This window comes from Artemia sp. Qi Xiang Cuo, chromosome 1 (assembly GCF_049724085.1).
Source record: "Artemia sp. Qi Xiang Cuo chromosome 1, ASM4972408v1, whole genome shotgun sequence".
In the NCBI taxonomy this organism is placed as follows: Eukaryota; Metazoa; Arthropoda; class Branchiopoda; order Anostraca; family Artemiidae; genus Artemia; species Artemia sp. Qi Xiang Cuo.
This window is the reverse complement of record NC_142794.1, coordinates 103043698-103058821: the sequence shown is the minus strand read 5'-3', so window position 1 is coordinate 103058821 and position 15124 is coordinate 103043698. Positions and strand designations below refer to the sequence as shown.

The following is a 15124-nucleotide window of genomic DNA, read 5'->3' as shown; positions in this document are numbered from 1 at the left end:
AGTGTTACAAGAAAAATTCATACTCTAGCCGTGTGTTTTTAAAAATAATTTTTTTTGTGTGTGTGTGCGTTTCTGTTTTTTTTTTTTTTTAGGTATGTTTAGTATCTTGCAGTATTGCAGTATTGGTATGATTGTTGTGATTTTATTTATTTTTTTATTTTGTTTTTATTTATAGCCTCTTAGTTATTTTTTTATTTATTTTATTTTGTGTGTGTTGCAGTGCAGGTTTGATACATAGTCTCCTTAAATTATATAAATTTTTCTAAATCAGGCTCTGGGGATTTTTACTCCCTTGATGGACGTTTACTTCAATTACAAAGAAACCCCTTAGATTTTTTGAGTATTATTAATAATTCCATTGGTCAAATTAAAAGAAATTCCCTAAATACTTCCCAATCAATTAATAGTAAGTATGTTTCTGATTTAAAGTGGGCTACTAGACGAGATGATCATTTTTCGGTCCTTCAACTCAATACTCAGGGTCTATGCTCATCGATTGATCAGTTGAGGCAGATAGTTATTGATGGGCGACCCGATGTTATCGGATTATGTGAGACTTTTCTTAATTCTAGCAATGAAATGCTTTTAGATATACCCGGTTACAAAATGGAGCGAATAAATCACAGAAGGATGGCAAAGGGTGGACTAGCAATGCATATTTCTGACATTTTTCCCTATACTGTTCGAAGCGATCTGTCAAGGAATGACGAAGGGGTTTTTGAATCCCAGTTTATTGAAATCAAATTAAAAAATAAGGCTTTGATAATTGATAATGTTTATTGATCTCCCAGTGGATCCGTCCCTTCTTTTCTTCAGGTCCTTGATGAGGTCTTGGCTTTAATAGGCAGACGTCCATGTGAAATTGTAATAATGGGAGACTTTAACTGAAATCAAATTAACATGGCTTCCTGTACTACGATGGATTTTCTCACAGATATGCTCACCGCTGGGGTTCTAGCAACAACCTGTATTCCAACACGTGTAACTGATACGTCAGCGTCTTTAATTGATAACATTTTTTCGTCTCTTAATTTGGTTCGGAATTCTGTTGTAGTGAGTGATATTTCAGACCATTTTCCTGTATTTTCCAGTTTTATCCTTGAAAAAACATTGAATAGGGACACTCCAGCATCTGCTTCAGCTTCTTTTAAGTTTGGTTTGAATGAATTGATCCGCCTTAGATCCCATTTAGCTGAGAAGACATGGAATATTTTTGGTGAGGATAATGATTTTTGTTCTAAGTTTGATTCCTTTAATGAGTCAGTAAAGGAGTCGATTTTTGACGTATGTGCTCTGTCCTTCTCTACTTCAAGGTCATAAAGATCTATTCCTCTTAACCCATGGATGACCCCTGGTCTTCTAAAGAGTTGGAGAAGAAAAAATAATCTTTGGAAAGCATTTAAGTCAGCATAACTATCTTTGAATGCTGCCAGTCTTCAGCAATCAAACTCAACATGAATGTTTTAAGTTCGTTATTCAGGAAGACTAAATTCCTTTATTATTCCAATCAATTTTGGGATTTTGGGAAAAACATTCGAAAAAATTGGTAAATGCTAAGTCTATTCTCAAACATTCTTTTCCAGCTCCTTCTATCCCTCCAAGTCTTTTTGTTGAGGATGTGGTTGTTGAAGATTTTTCTTCTGTTCAAGAAGCATTTATATTATTTTTTGCCAATATTGGGAAAGCGACAGCTTCTTCAGTCAGGTCTTTACAGTCAAAACCAGATTACAAACCTATCTTAGTCCACCTTGTCTCAAATCGATGGTGTTATATCCGGCTTTTGATGTTGAAGTAGCCGGGATTGTAAATAGCTTGAAGGGTTCTTCGTCGTCTGGCCCTGACTGTATTCCAACTATGGTAGTTAAGTTCATTCTTCCTTCAATTATTTCTCCATTGACAAAGCTTATAAATCTTTCTTTTGAAAATGGGATTTTCCCCAGTTCTCTTAAGCGAGCTAGAGTAATTGTTTTATATAAAGGAGGACCAAGAAGTGACCCAGCCAATTATCGTCCTATATCTTTGCTGTCTGTTTTTAGCAAAATCTTTGAAAAGACCATGCTTTTCCGTCTACTTGCTTTTCTAGAGGCTAAAAGATTTTTTTATGATTTTCAGTTTGGCTTCCGAGCTAAACATTCTACGGAGCATGCGTGTGTAGCTCTTTTAAATTTTCTCCACACCGCGCTTGATTCTGGTTTGATTCCTGCAGCTATATTCCTAGATGTTCGTAAGGCTTTTGACTCTTTAACTCATGAGATTCTGCTGTATAAGCTATCACACAATGGTGTAGGAGGACAGGGTCATGCTTGGTTTGATTCCTATTTGTCAGGTAGAACTATCTCCTTAGATTCCCTTTCCCACTTTTCGTCTGAAGTTGAGTGTGGTGTTCCTCAAGGTTCTGTTCTTGGACCGCTTCTGTTTTTGATTTATGTTAATGACCTTATAGTTGCAGTTATGAATAAAAAAACCTACAGTTCGCTGTCGCCTATGTCATCCTGAATCTTTCAATGCTAAAAAAAATCCATCGTTTTCACAGGATGTGGACACTCTCATTGCTTTCGCTGATGACAATACTATTGGTACTGTAGTAGGAACTGAGTCTGAGATGCTTCCTAAATTAGTGGACCTTTTTGTGCGAGTCGTCCGTTGGTTCGATGCAAATGGCCTTGCCCTAGATGTTTCTAAGTCAAGTTTTTTAATTTCCCCCCTTATTTCTCTGACTTGCCCTGAGTTATCTAAAATCCAGCTTTCAAGGGGCTCTCAGTAGACCTAAAGAACGACATGTCCGATTTCTCGGTATTCTTGTCGATGAAAACATTTCATTCAAGTATCATGTTGGACTAATTAATATGTAGATCTCAAGGAGTCTTGGAATATTGAGGAAGCTAAAGCACATTTTTCCTGGATCAGTTTTAAAAATTGTGTTCCATTGCTTAGTTCAGTCCTACGTCTCTTATTGCCCTACGATATGGATGTCAACTTTCCCTTCTTTTTTTATACCACTTTCTAAGTTATATGATAAGGCAAGAAGGCTTATACAGGAAACAAATTGTTCTACAGCTAACCCAACTAGCCTATTACTTGATTTGCAGTCTCTCTACACTCTTTCGTGCGCGTCTTTCACTTTTCATCAAATTCATGGTGATGTTCCCACAGCCCTTTAAACTACTCCTTCTTTCGTCACTGATAGGTCTTTGCATCATCTTCGCAATTCAAGGAATATTAATATTTTATTTACTCCATCGGTGAGGTCTGACTTTAATCCATTAACTGCTTGTCATATCGTTTGGAATAGCCTACCTGAGTCAGCTCAAGAATTTCACTCGTTTGGTACTTTCAAAAGAATCTTAAGAAATTTTTTAACGTCTTGATTTATCATGTTTAAATATATTTTTTTTAATTTTTATTATTATTATTTGGGGGGGGGGTGACACTAGTCTGGGTTGGAAACATTTGTTGTGAGGGGTTTTGAGTTTGTATAATATTTTTTTTTTTTGTGGTTTGGTTTCAAATATATATTTGGAATTTGGTTTATTTCATTGGATTGTCCTACATCCTTTTTTTTTGGGGGGGGGGTCTCATAAAATCGCTTGTTGTTTGGGTCTTTTAATTATTGTTTTTTTTCTCTTCTGTGTTTTGTTTTGTGTGTGTGTGTGTGTTGAGTCTTTGAAAGGTTGAAATTCAATGCATTATATTGAAAATACTTGTATTTGTTTCATTTTTATTTCTCCCCTGTTTTTTTCCTGGCCATAGAGCCTTACGGGGGAGTTTATATTGAAGTGTATTTTGTTGTGTCTATTAATTGAATAAATTGGATTGATTGATTGATTGATTGATTGAACATTAGGGTTTTATCCTTAATAACTACGACAATACAAAGATGAGAATTATTTTTTTTTTTTTTTTTATTATATTATTTTTATTATATTTTTTATTATTATTTTTTATTTTTATTATGAATGTGCATTGTCAGTTTAATATACATCTACTGATATTTAGTAATCAAAATGTTAATATTCTTTGATTTATTAAAGTTATAAAAGTAAAATAATTTATATTTTTTTCAGTAAAGTGCAAATTATGTTCTGGACTTTGGGAAGGCATAGGGGTTTTGAGCCTTACTCATGTTAATGTCTGTTCGTTTTGAGTCTAACTCGGTTAATTATTGTAATTTCTGTTCGTTTTGGGTTTCATTTATTTATCCATACTGATTTGTGGTAGTTTCACGCTTGGTTGATTGTTTGATTTTATTTTTGCCATTTTTGGCTTAATGGAGTTCTTTACTTTTCTTTGAATAACTTATTTTGTGGAAAAAGTTTTTTTAATTAATTATCATTAAAGCCGATTCGTTCTGAGCAGACACCCTGTATATTGACAACCAAACTTGATATTTAAATTGTGAATTATTCAAGATTTACCTCACAAGGCGAAAACATAGTCCAGGAGCCAAATTTGACAAAAAAAATTTTTTACCAATAAACACATAATGAACAAAGACAATCTAATATTTACCAAAATCTACATTATAGGCTTTATATTATACCAATTATATTTATAATATTATTATAGGGTGATATTATACCAAATCATCAAAAGTAAAAATGATTAAATTACAATTAAATACAACTGAATTATACACGATTAAATTCAATAAGATTAAATATGATCAATGGTTAATTTTTGTAAACAGTATCTATGTATCATTTCGGTTAAAAACTAAATTTAAGGATTTGTAAACGCCCAAACAAAGATATATGGCCTCGTCTGCACCTGATTTACAAAAATAAAACATACACATTCATAATTAAAATTAATTTTAGAAAACCCACAAAGAATAAACGAATTAAAAAGAATAAAAGAATAAACGAAAGAATAAAAGAATAAACGAAAAGAATAAACCATTTTGTATAAAATCTGACCATTAAATCTTTATACAGTAATAAATAGAAAATTGAAACATTATTCAGTCAAAGGAAAAAGAAAAACGTTGTTATTTTGTCTATACGTTTTAGTTTCTGTCATTTGATAACAGCTTTAAGTGATACAACATTTTCTGAACTTATATTTTGCATTCAGTTTACGCTTATTTTTGAAATTTTAAACTGGGTGCATATTTCAGCGGTTCAGCTAAAGTATTAGTTCATCCGGTAATCCTGCAAACCCGACTTTAATATTGTAATATTGTAGTGAAATAGTGTAGGCTAATTAAAATGCATAATTAAAATTAAAAATATTGTCAGTTCTGCAAAATACGCAATATAATCAATATAGCATATATATAGCAACATTCCTCCTTTTTAGTAATATAAATAAATAGACTTGTTTAAAAGTCTATTTAAAACAAATTTGTTTCATTAAAAATGAAACAAATACAAAAACGAAAACATTAAAATTAAACAATTAATAATTTGAATAAAATATAATATACAATGCTATAGTTAGAATTTTGTGTAGCATCTGAGTCACTACTTATAATGAAACGAATCGGATGAAGCTATTTTCCCAATTTTTCTGCTTTTTAAACAGTTCGTGGTGACAAAATGTAAGTAAGGAACGCCTCGGCCCAATAGTAACTGAAACTCTAAAAAAATAGAATTTCAATAACAATAGATATATCAAAGTATAAGTTTTTATGCTGATTCAAAATATGTAAAATTCATTAAGTTTATTACTACCCATCAAAAGTTACGAGCCTGAGAAAATTGGCCTCATCTTTGAAAAAAGGGGAAACATCCCCCAAAAATCAAGGAATCCTATTGAAAATTTCACCATCAGATTCAGCTTATCAGAGAACCCTACGGTAGAGTTTTCAAGCTACGATCTTTAGAAATGCAGAATTTTGTATTTTTTGCCAGAAGAAAGATCTCGGATCCGTGTTTTTTATTTTTTGTTTTCTTTGTTCTTCTTAGGACTGATCGTATCGAACCAATAGTCCTAAAACTTGGGAGAGGGTTCATTTGAGCGGAAATGGAAAGTTCTAGTGACCTTTTTAAGTGGCCAAAAAATTGGAGGACAACTATCCCCCCTCCCACGCCTTTTCCCCCCAAAGTTGTCTGATCAAAAATTTTGAGATAGCCATTTTGTTCCGTAGGCCTATAGTTGAAAGGCCCAATTAATATATACTGAAAGGTCCAATAACTATAACTATATCTTTGAGGATGACATGACTTAACAGAGCCACCGTAGGAAGGGCCGTAAGTTATGAAATTTACCCATTTTTACACATAGTATTTGTTATTGGGAAGTATACCTACATTTCTAGGGGGGGGGGGTCTGGGGATGGTTTTTCTACGGGGAGAATTTCCACTTGGGATGGAAGTTTCAGTGGGTAAACTTTCCACGAGAAATCTTACACGGGGGAAATTTGCCAGAACTAATATATAAGATTTGTTTTGTCTGTCGTACTTTCTTGTTGGCAGCCCCAATTTACATGTGGAGATGCTCTGGGGGAATTCCCTTGGGAAAATTTTCAGCGGAGTTCTCTAGGGGATTTTTACATGGAGGATGACTCACGGGAGAAATTGTCAGTAGGCGATTTATCACCAGGAGAAATCCTCCATATAGAAATTTTCCGCGGGAAAATTTTCCATTGGGGGGGGGGGGCGATAAAAATTTTCCACACAGGGGATTCCACCATGGCCAGAAAAACGATCAGAAATTAAGACAAATCTTTCCCCAAATGGGATTTTCCACGGAGGGGGGAGGATTTCCTGCAATAATTGGAAAACGATCAGAATCTAAATGTAGAAATAACAAGTTTCTTCAACTGAAAGTAAGGAGCAACATTGAAACTTAAAACAAACAGAAATTATTCCGTAGCGTGAAGAGCCGAGTATTGAGGAGGGGGCATTCCCCTCATATATGGAATAATTTCTGTTCCTTTTAGGTTCCAATGTTTCTCTTTACTCACAATAGAAGAAACTTGTTTTTTTTTTTATTTAATTATGAATAAGGGCAACAAATACAATGAAGCTCAATAGATTATACTCACCAATAAAAGCCCCAATAATAGTCCATAGAATTGGAAACACCCTCGGAGCTCGTGTAATTAGGATGCGACCCATGGTTTCTGGGTAGTTGGCCTCAACAATCTCGATTATTCGAAGCAATGTCTGGAAAAGATATAACTATTTCAATGAGTACAAAATGCCAGAGTAACCAAAGCATCGGTTAGATTGAGTGCCCAATCTAAGTTAGTGAGACCCTGAGTCCCCTTTAAATACCAAGAATAATGAAAACGATATCTGATGGTTTGAATCGGTTAAACTGAAACCTGCAACGCGAACAATTAAGAAAAATTTAGAATTGAATTTTCCTTCAAATATCATTAAGTATTTTTTTTTTGGCATTACCAGGCAAGGCCGTACCCAGGATTTTTTCGGAGGGGGTTTTACTCAAAGATTTTTTTTTCGGGGGGGGGGGTGTTACACACACAAAAAACCCTCAAAAAACGCATACAAAATTTGGTTATATCCATTTTGTTAGGTTTTTACGAGTCAAAAAAAATTTCAGGCGGGGTTCAACCCCCCCCCCCTCTCTGGGTACGGCCTTAGTGGCAGGCATCAAATCCATAAAACGAAGTATGGGTTAAAATTAGCAAAAATTACACTAAAATGTAGCACCAGACAGATTAAAAAGACGAAGCTTTTTTTGAAGACGTAGCTATTTTCGAGAATCAACAGATTGTTAATGTTTGAATTTTTAAGAAAAACAGCGATGCCAAATTTAGAAAAATTAATTCCGTCTGTTCATTTTGATGGTTCAAGGCGAGAACAGTGACAAAAATATGAGACTGACCTATAAATCTAACAGTTTTCAAACAAAAAACAGAAAAGTAATAGAAATTAGGGCTTTAACTAGGACCTAAGATGGGTTAAAAGAGAAAAAATTACCTTATTTTTTAAAGCTGAAAATGTTTCTTTCTTAGAACTTAAAGCAAAACTCCAGCCAAATATTTAGTCCAAGCGAGGGGACAATTTGTATAAACAATTAAAGAATTTAGGATAACAAACATCAAACGCACATTTTCAAGAAAAAACTATTTGGACATTTCCGTTTAGTGATAAAATGCCCAGATCATTTAAGGAAGGATGTCAGGAAGGAAGTAAGGATGTCTGAAATTTCTGAGAGCCCCTAAGATCTCCAGAATAGGGTGTTTCATGAACTTTGCTCGAAAACTGAACAAGGTTTTGATAAAGATATTGATATTCAATCCCTCTTTATTTCTGGGAATATTTCTGGTCTACGCTATTATTATGAAAGTAAAGAGCAACATTAAGCCTCATAGTTAGCAGAATTTATTCCGTATAGGATGGAGGCTGCCCCTTCTTCGTCCCCAACCTTCCCCTTGTGGTCGTAGAAACTTGGGAGGATGCTCGTTCAATGCGAGTTCTAGTCTTTTTTATAAGTCAAAAGTAATTGGAGACCAACAAGCCCTTGTCCTCAGACTGTTTTTGATATCTGGTCCTTTTGTTACCCCTTGGGACATCTGATTGACATTTTGTGGTACCGATTTTGTACTTTCTCATGAACAGGCAAAGTGTAAAAAACTATTAAAAAGCTTCGAGGACTGAAACAGTCGTACAGATCTATAGTTAAGTTGAATTAATGATTCAAGATCAGTCACCAACTTGGAAAAACACATGCACATATAGCAAGCTTATGTCAAGCCATACATGTAATCAGTATGCCACAGATGCATGTAAAAAAAACCAGCAAATTTAAAAGCGCTCTTTAGGACTGTCTACTCTCATGTCAGCATAAATTCTTGGCGAGAAAGAAATCTGAAGGTGTTCCAAGCACTTTGCAACCTCTACCCTCACACGGCACTGTCACCGGTACAAACTAACGGACTTTCACCAAGGTTGAAGGCCTTGAAGCTGTATTTTACGAATGTCATTTTTGCACACCCTACTCATTGTCGTGATCAGGTCTTTGAAACACTTCATAACCATCTGATCAAAACACTACTGGAGGTTGTGTCTAACGCACACAGGCTGTTGAAAGACTATTTGTTTCTCCAAGGCCGAGGATGGCTTGGTTTTATAGGATAAGGCAAGAGGTGGATGAGCTAATCAGAACCACTACTTAGACAAGTATGCCTGGCTATGGAAGCGTGCAAAGCATAGCTTTTCTCGTGAGTGATTCGTCGGTCAAAGTAACAGTAACAGAATTGGTTTGCGAAAATTATCAGAGCTTTACATTACGACTAACACTCACATCAAAGCACGATTCAACGATGCACGATTTTTGAATATATGAAAGTGTTGTTAGGAAACATTTTGCTTGGCTTTAGATTTCTATCAACTCATCTCGACAAATTTAGCATGCCCGTTATACCGGATAGTATAACGCAACGATTGATGGCGATTAAAAACACCAAGTCATGATCAACCTCTCAAAAAATCTAGATCATGAAACTGCGTGAACTAAAGAATACTGGGAACAGATGTTAAACCTGAAGGACGGTACTGGATATATTTGTCTTCGCCATCTTAAATGAATCTTCTTTTAATCAATCCTGCGGCCAAGACATAATATGTAAGTCACGGACTATTTCACCTCAGTAGGTCAGTAAATCCATTTATATATTGAACGCCAAAAACTTGTGCAGAAGGTCGCAGATTAAGGAAAATCACCTAGAGAATAATGTCACCAAATTTTGTGATCAATCACCAACGGTGGCAATCCACCTATCAACCAACTGCGATTGTTCTCTGCTATTCGTTGCACGCTTTTGATTTTTACGCTTGTGACTAAGTCACATTTACCCGGCACAAAGTAGAATATCTCTTGCCGTAGTTTAAACGTCAATATTTACTTTAATTTGACGCTCATTTGGCTCATTTTTGGTCGGTTTTCGATTTGGCGAGCAGCAATGCAAAGTTTTGAAAGGCATTGTATTCATTGAGCATATATTTGTAAATAAAAAATCAAAACATTTATGATTTAATTTAATAACAATTATTTACAAAAAACTTAATATAAACACATCCGCTCCAAATGCCACAGTATGATAGGGAGGAGGGATAATAAAAAAATAAAAACTTTACACAACCCTCAGAAGGGGTTTAAAAATAAAACACAACTACAACACTATATATCCTGCTACCACTCGCTTAACACTCCACACTCAACTCCTTCCTTAACACACCTCAATAAAAATAAAACACTACCTTTAATGATTTAATACCAATTTAATCTATCAGCTATAAATCCTGTTACATTAATCATTAAAATCATGCTTAGAAAAAAATTCATTCTTCAACAGCCTTTTAAATTAATAACCAAATTATAAAAGATCTAAAGCCAAACTGGCCAGCCATGATAGAAGAAATATATAACACGGAATATTTTGTCGAGTGGAGTTTATAGCATCCCTTGCTCTTGCACGAAATTTTACATTGGTCGAACACACCAACAACTTACAGAAAGATTTATTGAGCACCGGAATTCAATAGATAATGCTGTAAAATTTACAAAACCTCCAGACAGTTTCACTTCAGCCTTAGCAGAACATATATTTTTTAATTCGGACCATTTTGTGCAACTTGAGGAGAAACAGCCATTTCCAATGATAAAGGTTTCACGCAATGGGCTCTTGAAACATTAGAAATTAAAAAACATATGTTTGCAGGTTTATCAATTATTAGAGATACTGGGAATATAACCATTGATCCTATTTATGACATTGTTTTAGAAATTGAACCCATGTTTAAAAATAAATAGTAGGCATTGCGAAATTTCCCAGGGGTTTGTTCAAATAACAAACTTAAGTGAATGCCATCATCAAAAGCTTTTCAAAAAAACTTGTTGCAATTACTTATTCCTAGTTAAGTTGCTATTTCAAAGTGTTTAATCCAGTTACTTTTGTGAGGTGGTTTCACGAAGGAAGCTCCAAGTTGTAAATTTGAAGCAATTGTATATTATATTTTTAGGTGAGTCTATTTTAGTTTTATGCATATTTTTTTAGTTTTAGTTAATTTTTTATCTACGCTGAAGACACCTTGTTTGATACGAGCGAAATATTTGTTTTTATTTTTTTCTTCGTTTTCATTTACTGGCCATAGACCCATTTGTCGTATTTATATTTTCAACCAAATTATTGACATAAATTTTGTCCATTGACCTTTTGCCATGGGAATGAACTTCATTAACTTGCATGAACACACCTAGAAAAGAAGCGGACTTACCTCTGACACAATTCTACATCAAAACACCAGTATAAAAGTTATAGAGAGCAGCCGCTGGGAGTATTTTAAACCTAACATAGGCATCACAACACAAATCAGAAGGGCTTAAATTAGCAAGTATTCTAATAACAATATTTTGAAAACTCGGACTGGACGAAGGATTGAGAAAAAAGTTCCCAACCATATTGAACTACAATACAAAATATAGGGGCGAATTCAACTAGAATATAATATACTGATTATTTCCTGGAATTTTTTTTTTCGGGAAACAATGTTTAAGTTTATGAATTGTGCCAACATTTTTTCTAATATATTTGAAACTTTCACAATATGATCTTTAAATGAATATGATTCATAAAAAACAATACCGAGGCATCGAACTCTTAAAGTCCTCCATATTGCAAGGCCTTTGCTCTATAACAACTTCGCTCTATATTATATGCTATTTATGGGAATATCGAATGTAACAGTTTAGAAACATACCTGACATTAGTTTTAGAGTTTATCTCAAATTGCAGAGGAAATATTTTCGGCTTTAGTATATTCTTTTTTTATTCCAAAAACTATTCGTCCCTTACACAGACCAACACAAAGACTGGCAAAATCGGTCAAATGCTTATCAGAAGCAAACCAAAAATTAGTCAGCATGGGAGGAATAGTAATTTCGTTTTGAGAGGCGTGTCTATTCAAAATTATGTATTCACCACAGCATTGCAGATCACAAATGAATCACAAATGATCACATGATCACAATGTGATCACAAATGATCACAAATGTCTTACCTGGACACCTGGTCTCCACAGATGCCTCATATTAAGTCCCTCGAGATCTGCTAATAAAGTCCAAGATGAAACTGGTTTGCCCAGTCGCTCTGTAGCCTCTTCGCAGAGACGAAGCCCCTCTTCACATGTATGCAGAGTCTGGGGACATTCAAAATCCGAATTATTCAAATACAATGATAAATTGAGAATATTCAAGAATGAAACAGCTAACAAATTACACTGTATACATACATACAAATTTTTCTTGACATTTTAATAGCAACTGAAATCTAAATACGCCTGTCGATTAAAATCGCACCGTCAATTTTATTTGACCACAAATCGCATATAAATCAACATTGAATCATCAGTTAAAACGAAATGTTGAACAGCAACTTTAGTTGTTTTTCTTTCTTTTTTTTTGCATTGGTCCCTTTCATTTTCTTCCCTTTTGATGTACAACATTTCTGAATTTTATATTTTCACCAATATTTCTATAGTTTCTTGAATTTTTTAGCTTCTATACTTTTTCCCATTGGTGCTGAAACTGATGAAGATTATAAACTGAAACTAATAACGAATAAGTTTACTTGTATACTTTGTTTCTCAACCTTAACCTTTTGAGAGGTTGGCCTAAGAAAACAAATTAAAAATATTAACCTTTTGGTAATCGTCGCATCACGAAAACTAAAAAAAAACAAAAAAAACGAAAAAAAAAAAAAAAAAAAAAAAAAAAAAAAAACGATGAAGTTCTATTTTTAAACCCAGCGGACTGAGCTGTGCTCAGCCGTCTGTGCAAATTCCTGGCAGTTGGAACATTCCTGCATCCTCTTTGAACAAAAGGTAATTAAATTATATATATAGTACCAAGGACAAATTTTTTGTAACAAATTAAAGTTTTTTACATAAAAAAAATTCATCGTTCTTGTGAAGGCATGGTAATTTTAAGTTTTGTATGGTCAGTAACAGTTTGAATATCTGGAAAATGCATCCAGATGGCATAATAGTAAAATATGCTGCATTTTAAACTATAAACTAAAAAAATATATATAAACAAAAATATAGAAGGCTTCCGGACTTGACGAAAGCGGCGAGATATTCTCTGAAATCGCATGACGCATTTTTTCTGAAAATTGAGATATTAACATTTTCTGGCCTGGGAAAACAATCTAGATAGGTCACGACTTTAGGAAAATTTACCCCCCTCCCCATGCGCTCTTACTGCATTTTTCTTAAATCGTCTGAAAGATTGCAGCAGGACCAAAAAAACTGTGGAAATGTAGTTTTACAGTCAGCAAATGGCGAGTAGTTATTAATCAAGCCACTACCATTTTTAAAGGTTGCGACTTGAGTTTGTTTTGCACTCTTTTTGCGATTGCTTGATTAAATAGCCGCTTAAAAAGTGTCAAGCTTTCTAATCAGAAAAACTAGGCAAAGAAAAGTGTGAGTGATTGTTACCAAAATAATAATTATTCGATATTATGATACATATCTTGGGACACTTTATTTTAACATTTAATACTTTATATTTTATCTTTCTACAAACATCGAAATTTTCATTTTGAATTTAATTCTATTTTCATCGTTTGTAAAGCCATATAGCATTTATTAAAAGCAACCTAAAATTAGAATAAAATCACCCAGCCTCTGCACTTGCCAGATATGCCAAATAGAGGGGGATTTAGCATTAAAAAGGTAAATCTACAAAAATTACTCAAAAGAAGTTATTACTTGGGTGGAACGGGGCTTGGAGGATATGTTTTTCTGTGTGTGGGGGGGGGGAGGGAGTACCGGAAACTGTTTGTGTGTTTTAAATTCATTTCACCTAGCAAAGCTCTTTCCCCTGGAATGTAAGACAAGCAGAAATTTCCTATAAGGATTCAACCTTAAAACGGTGCCTGATTAATGATTTAATAAGGCCTTCTTGCTTTACTGACAGACTAGGCAAAAAGAAGAGCACGCGATTATTACCAGAATTTTGATTTTGTACACAATATTTAAAAAAAAAATTCAGAAAATAAATTTTTCAAAGAAAAAAAAGTAAAGAACTCCATTAAACCAAAAATGAGCAAAAACAAAATCACATAATCTACCAAGCATAAGACTACCACAAATCAGGATCGATAAATAAATGAAACCAAAACGAAGAGAAATTACAACAAATAACCGAGTCAAACTCAAAACGAGCTGAAATTAACATGAGTGAGGCAAAAATCCCATATGCCTTCCCAAGGTATATGATTTGCACTTTACTGAAAAAACAATACAATTGAATGTGCATTGTCAGTTTAATTCACATATGCTGAGATTTATTCCTTAAAATGTTAATAATATTTGATTTATTGAAGTTATAAAAGTTTGAAAACATTTAATTTTTTTTCAGTAAAGTGCAAAATATGTTCTTGCCTTGGGAAGACATAGGGGTTTTGAGCCCTACTCATGTTAATTTCTGCCCGTTTTGAGTTTGACTCGGTAATTTATTGTAATTTCTGTTCGTTTTTGGTTTCATTTATTTATCAATGCTGATTAGTACTAAGTTTACGCTTGGTACATTATTTGATTTTATTTTTGCTAATTTTTTGTTTAATACAGTTCTTTACTGTTCTTTGAAAAACTTATTTTGTGGGAAAAGCTTTTTCAATTAATTTCGGTTCGTTTTATATTGGCATAGTCTTTTCAGGGGAAAAAAATAATAGTTTGAATCTTTTTGTTTTGTTTTTTTAAATTTATAGTTTGGTCTGCTATTTGTATGCCGGAGAAAACGTTTAAACAAATTTTAACAACAAACACCCTTTTAAAAATCTGGACAAATAGTAGTGTTTATTTTAGTGATATACCTCCTCTAGTTGACCTGAAATATAAAACTTGATACCATTCGCAAAAAAATCTATCTATGCTCTTCTACGAGCTAAAGAAGAGGGCTGATTGCCTTCCAATCACTTTTGACTCTTAAAAAGGTACTAAAACTTTGAATTTCCAATCAAATTAGTCCCTTTAAAATATCATTGACATTACTAGCTATGATAGAGCAGCGCTGCCTATGATATTGCTTATATGCCCTTTTAATAATTGTATGCATATATTTTTTTTGTTTAATTGAATCTCTCCCTAAACGTTTCAACTTAATGCTCTTAGTGTCATTAGGTACAGTAAGCATAGAAGTAGTATCAGAA

The 15124-nt window shown here is 33.7% G+C and overlaps 1 protein-coding gene across 3 annotated transcripts in view; it reads right to left on the bottom strand.

The window, feature by feature from the left end:
- retm (real-time) overlaps positions 1-15124 on the bottom strand; it is a 126855-nt gene that overhangs the window by 48818 nt on the left and 62913 nt on the right. For all 3 annotated transcript variants that reach the window (XM_089088275.1, XM_089088284.1, XM_089088292.1), the window contains exons 10-11: positions 11973-12110; positions 6989-7109 (exon numbers count right to left, since the gene is read on the bottom strand). In XM_089088275.1, the coding sequence (XP_088944401.1) occupies positions 6989-7109; positions 11973-12110 (259 nt within the window). The remainder of the gene's footprint in view (positions 1-6988; positions 7110-11972; positions 12111-15124) is intronic.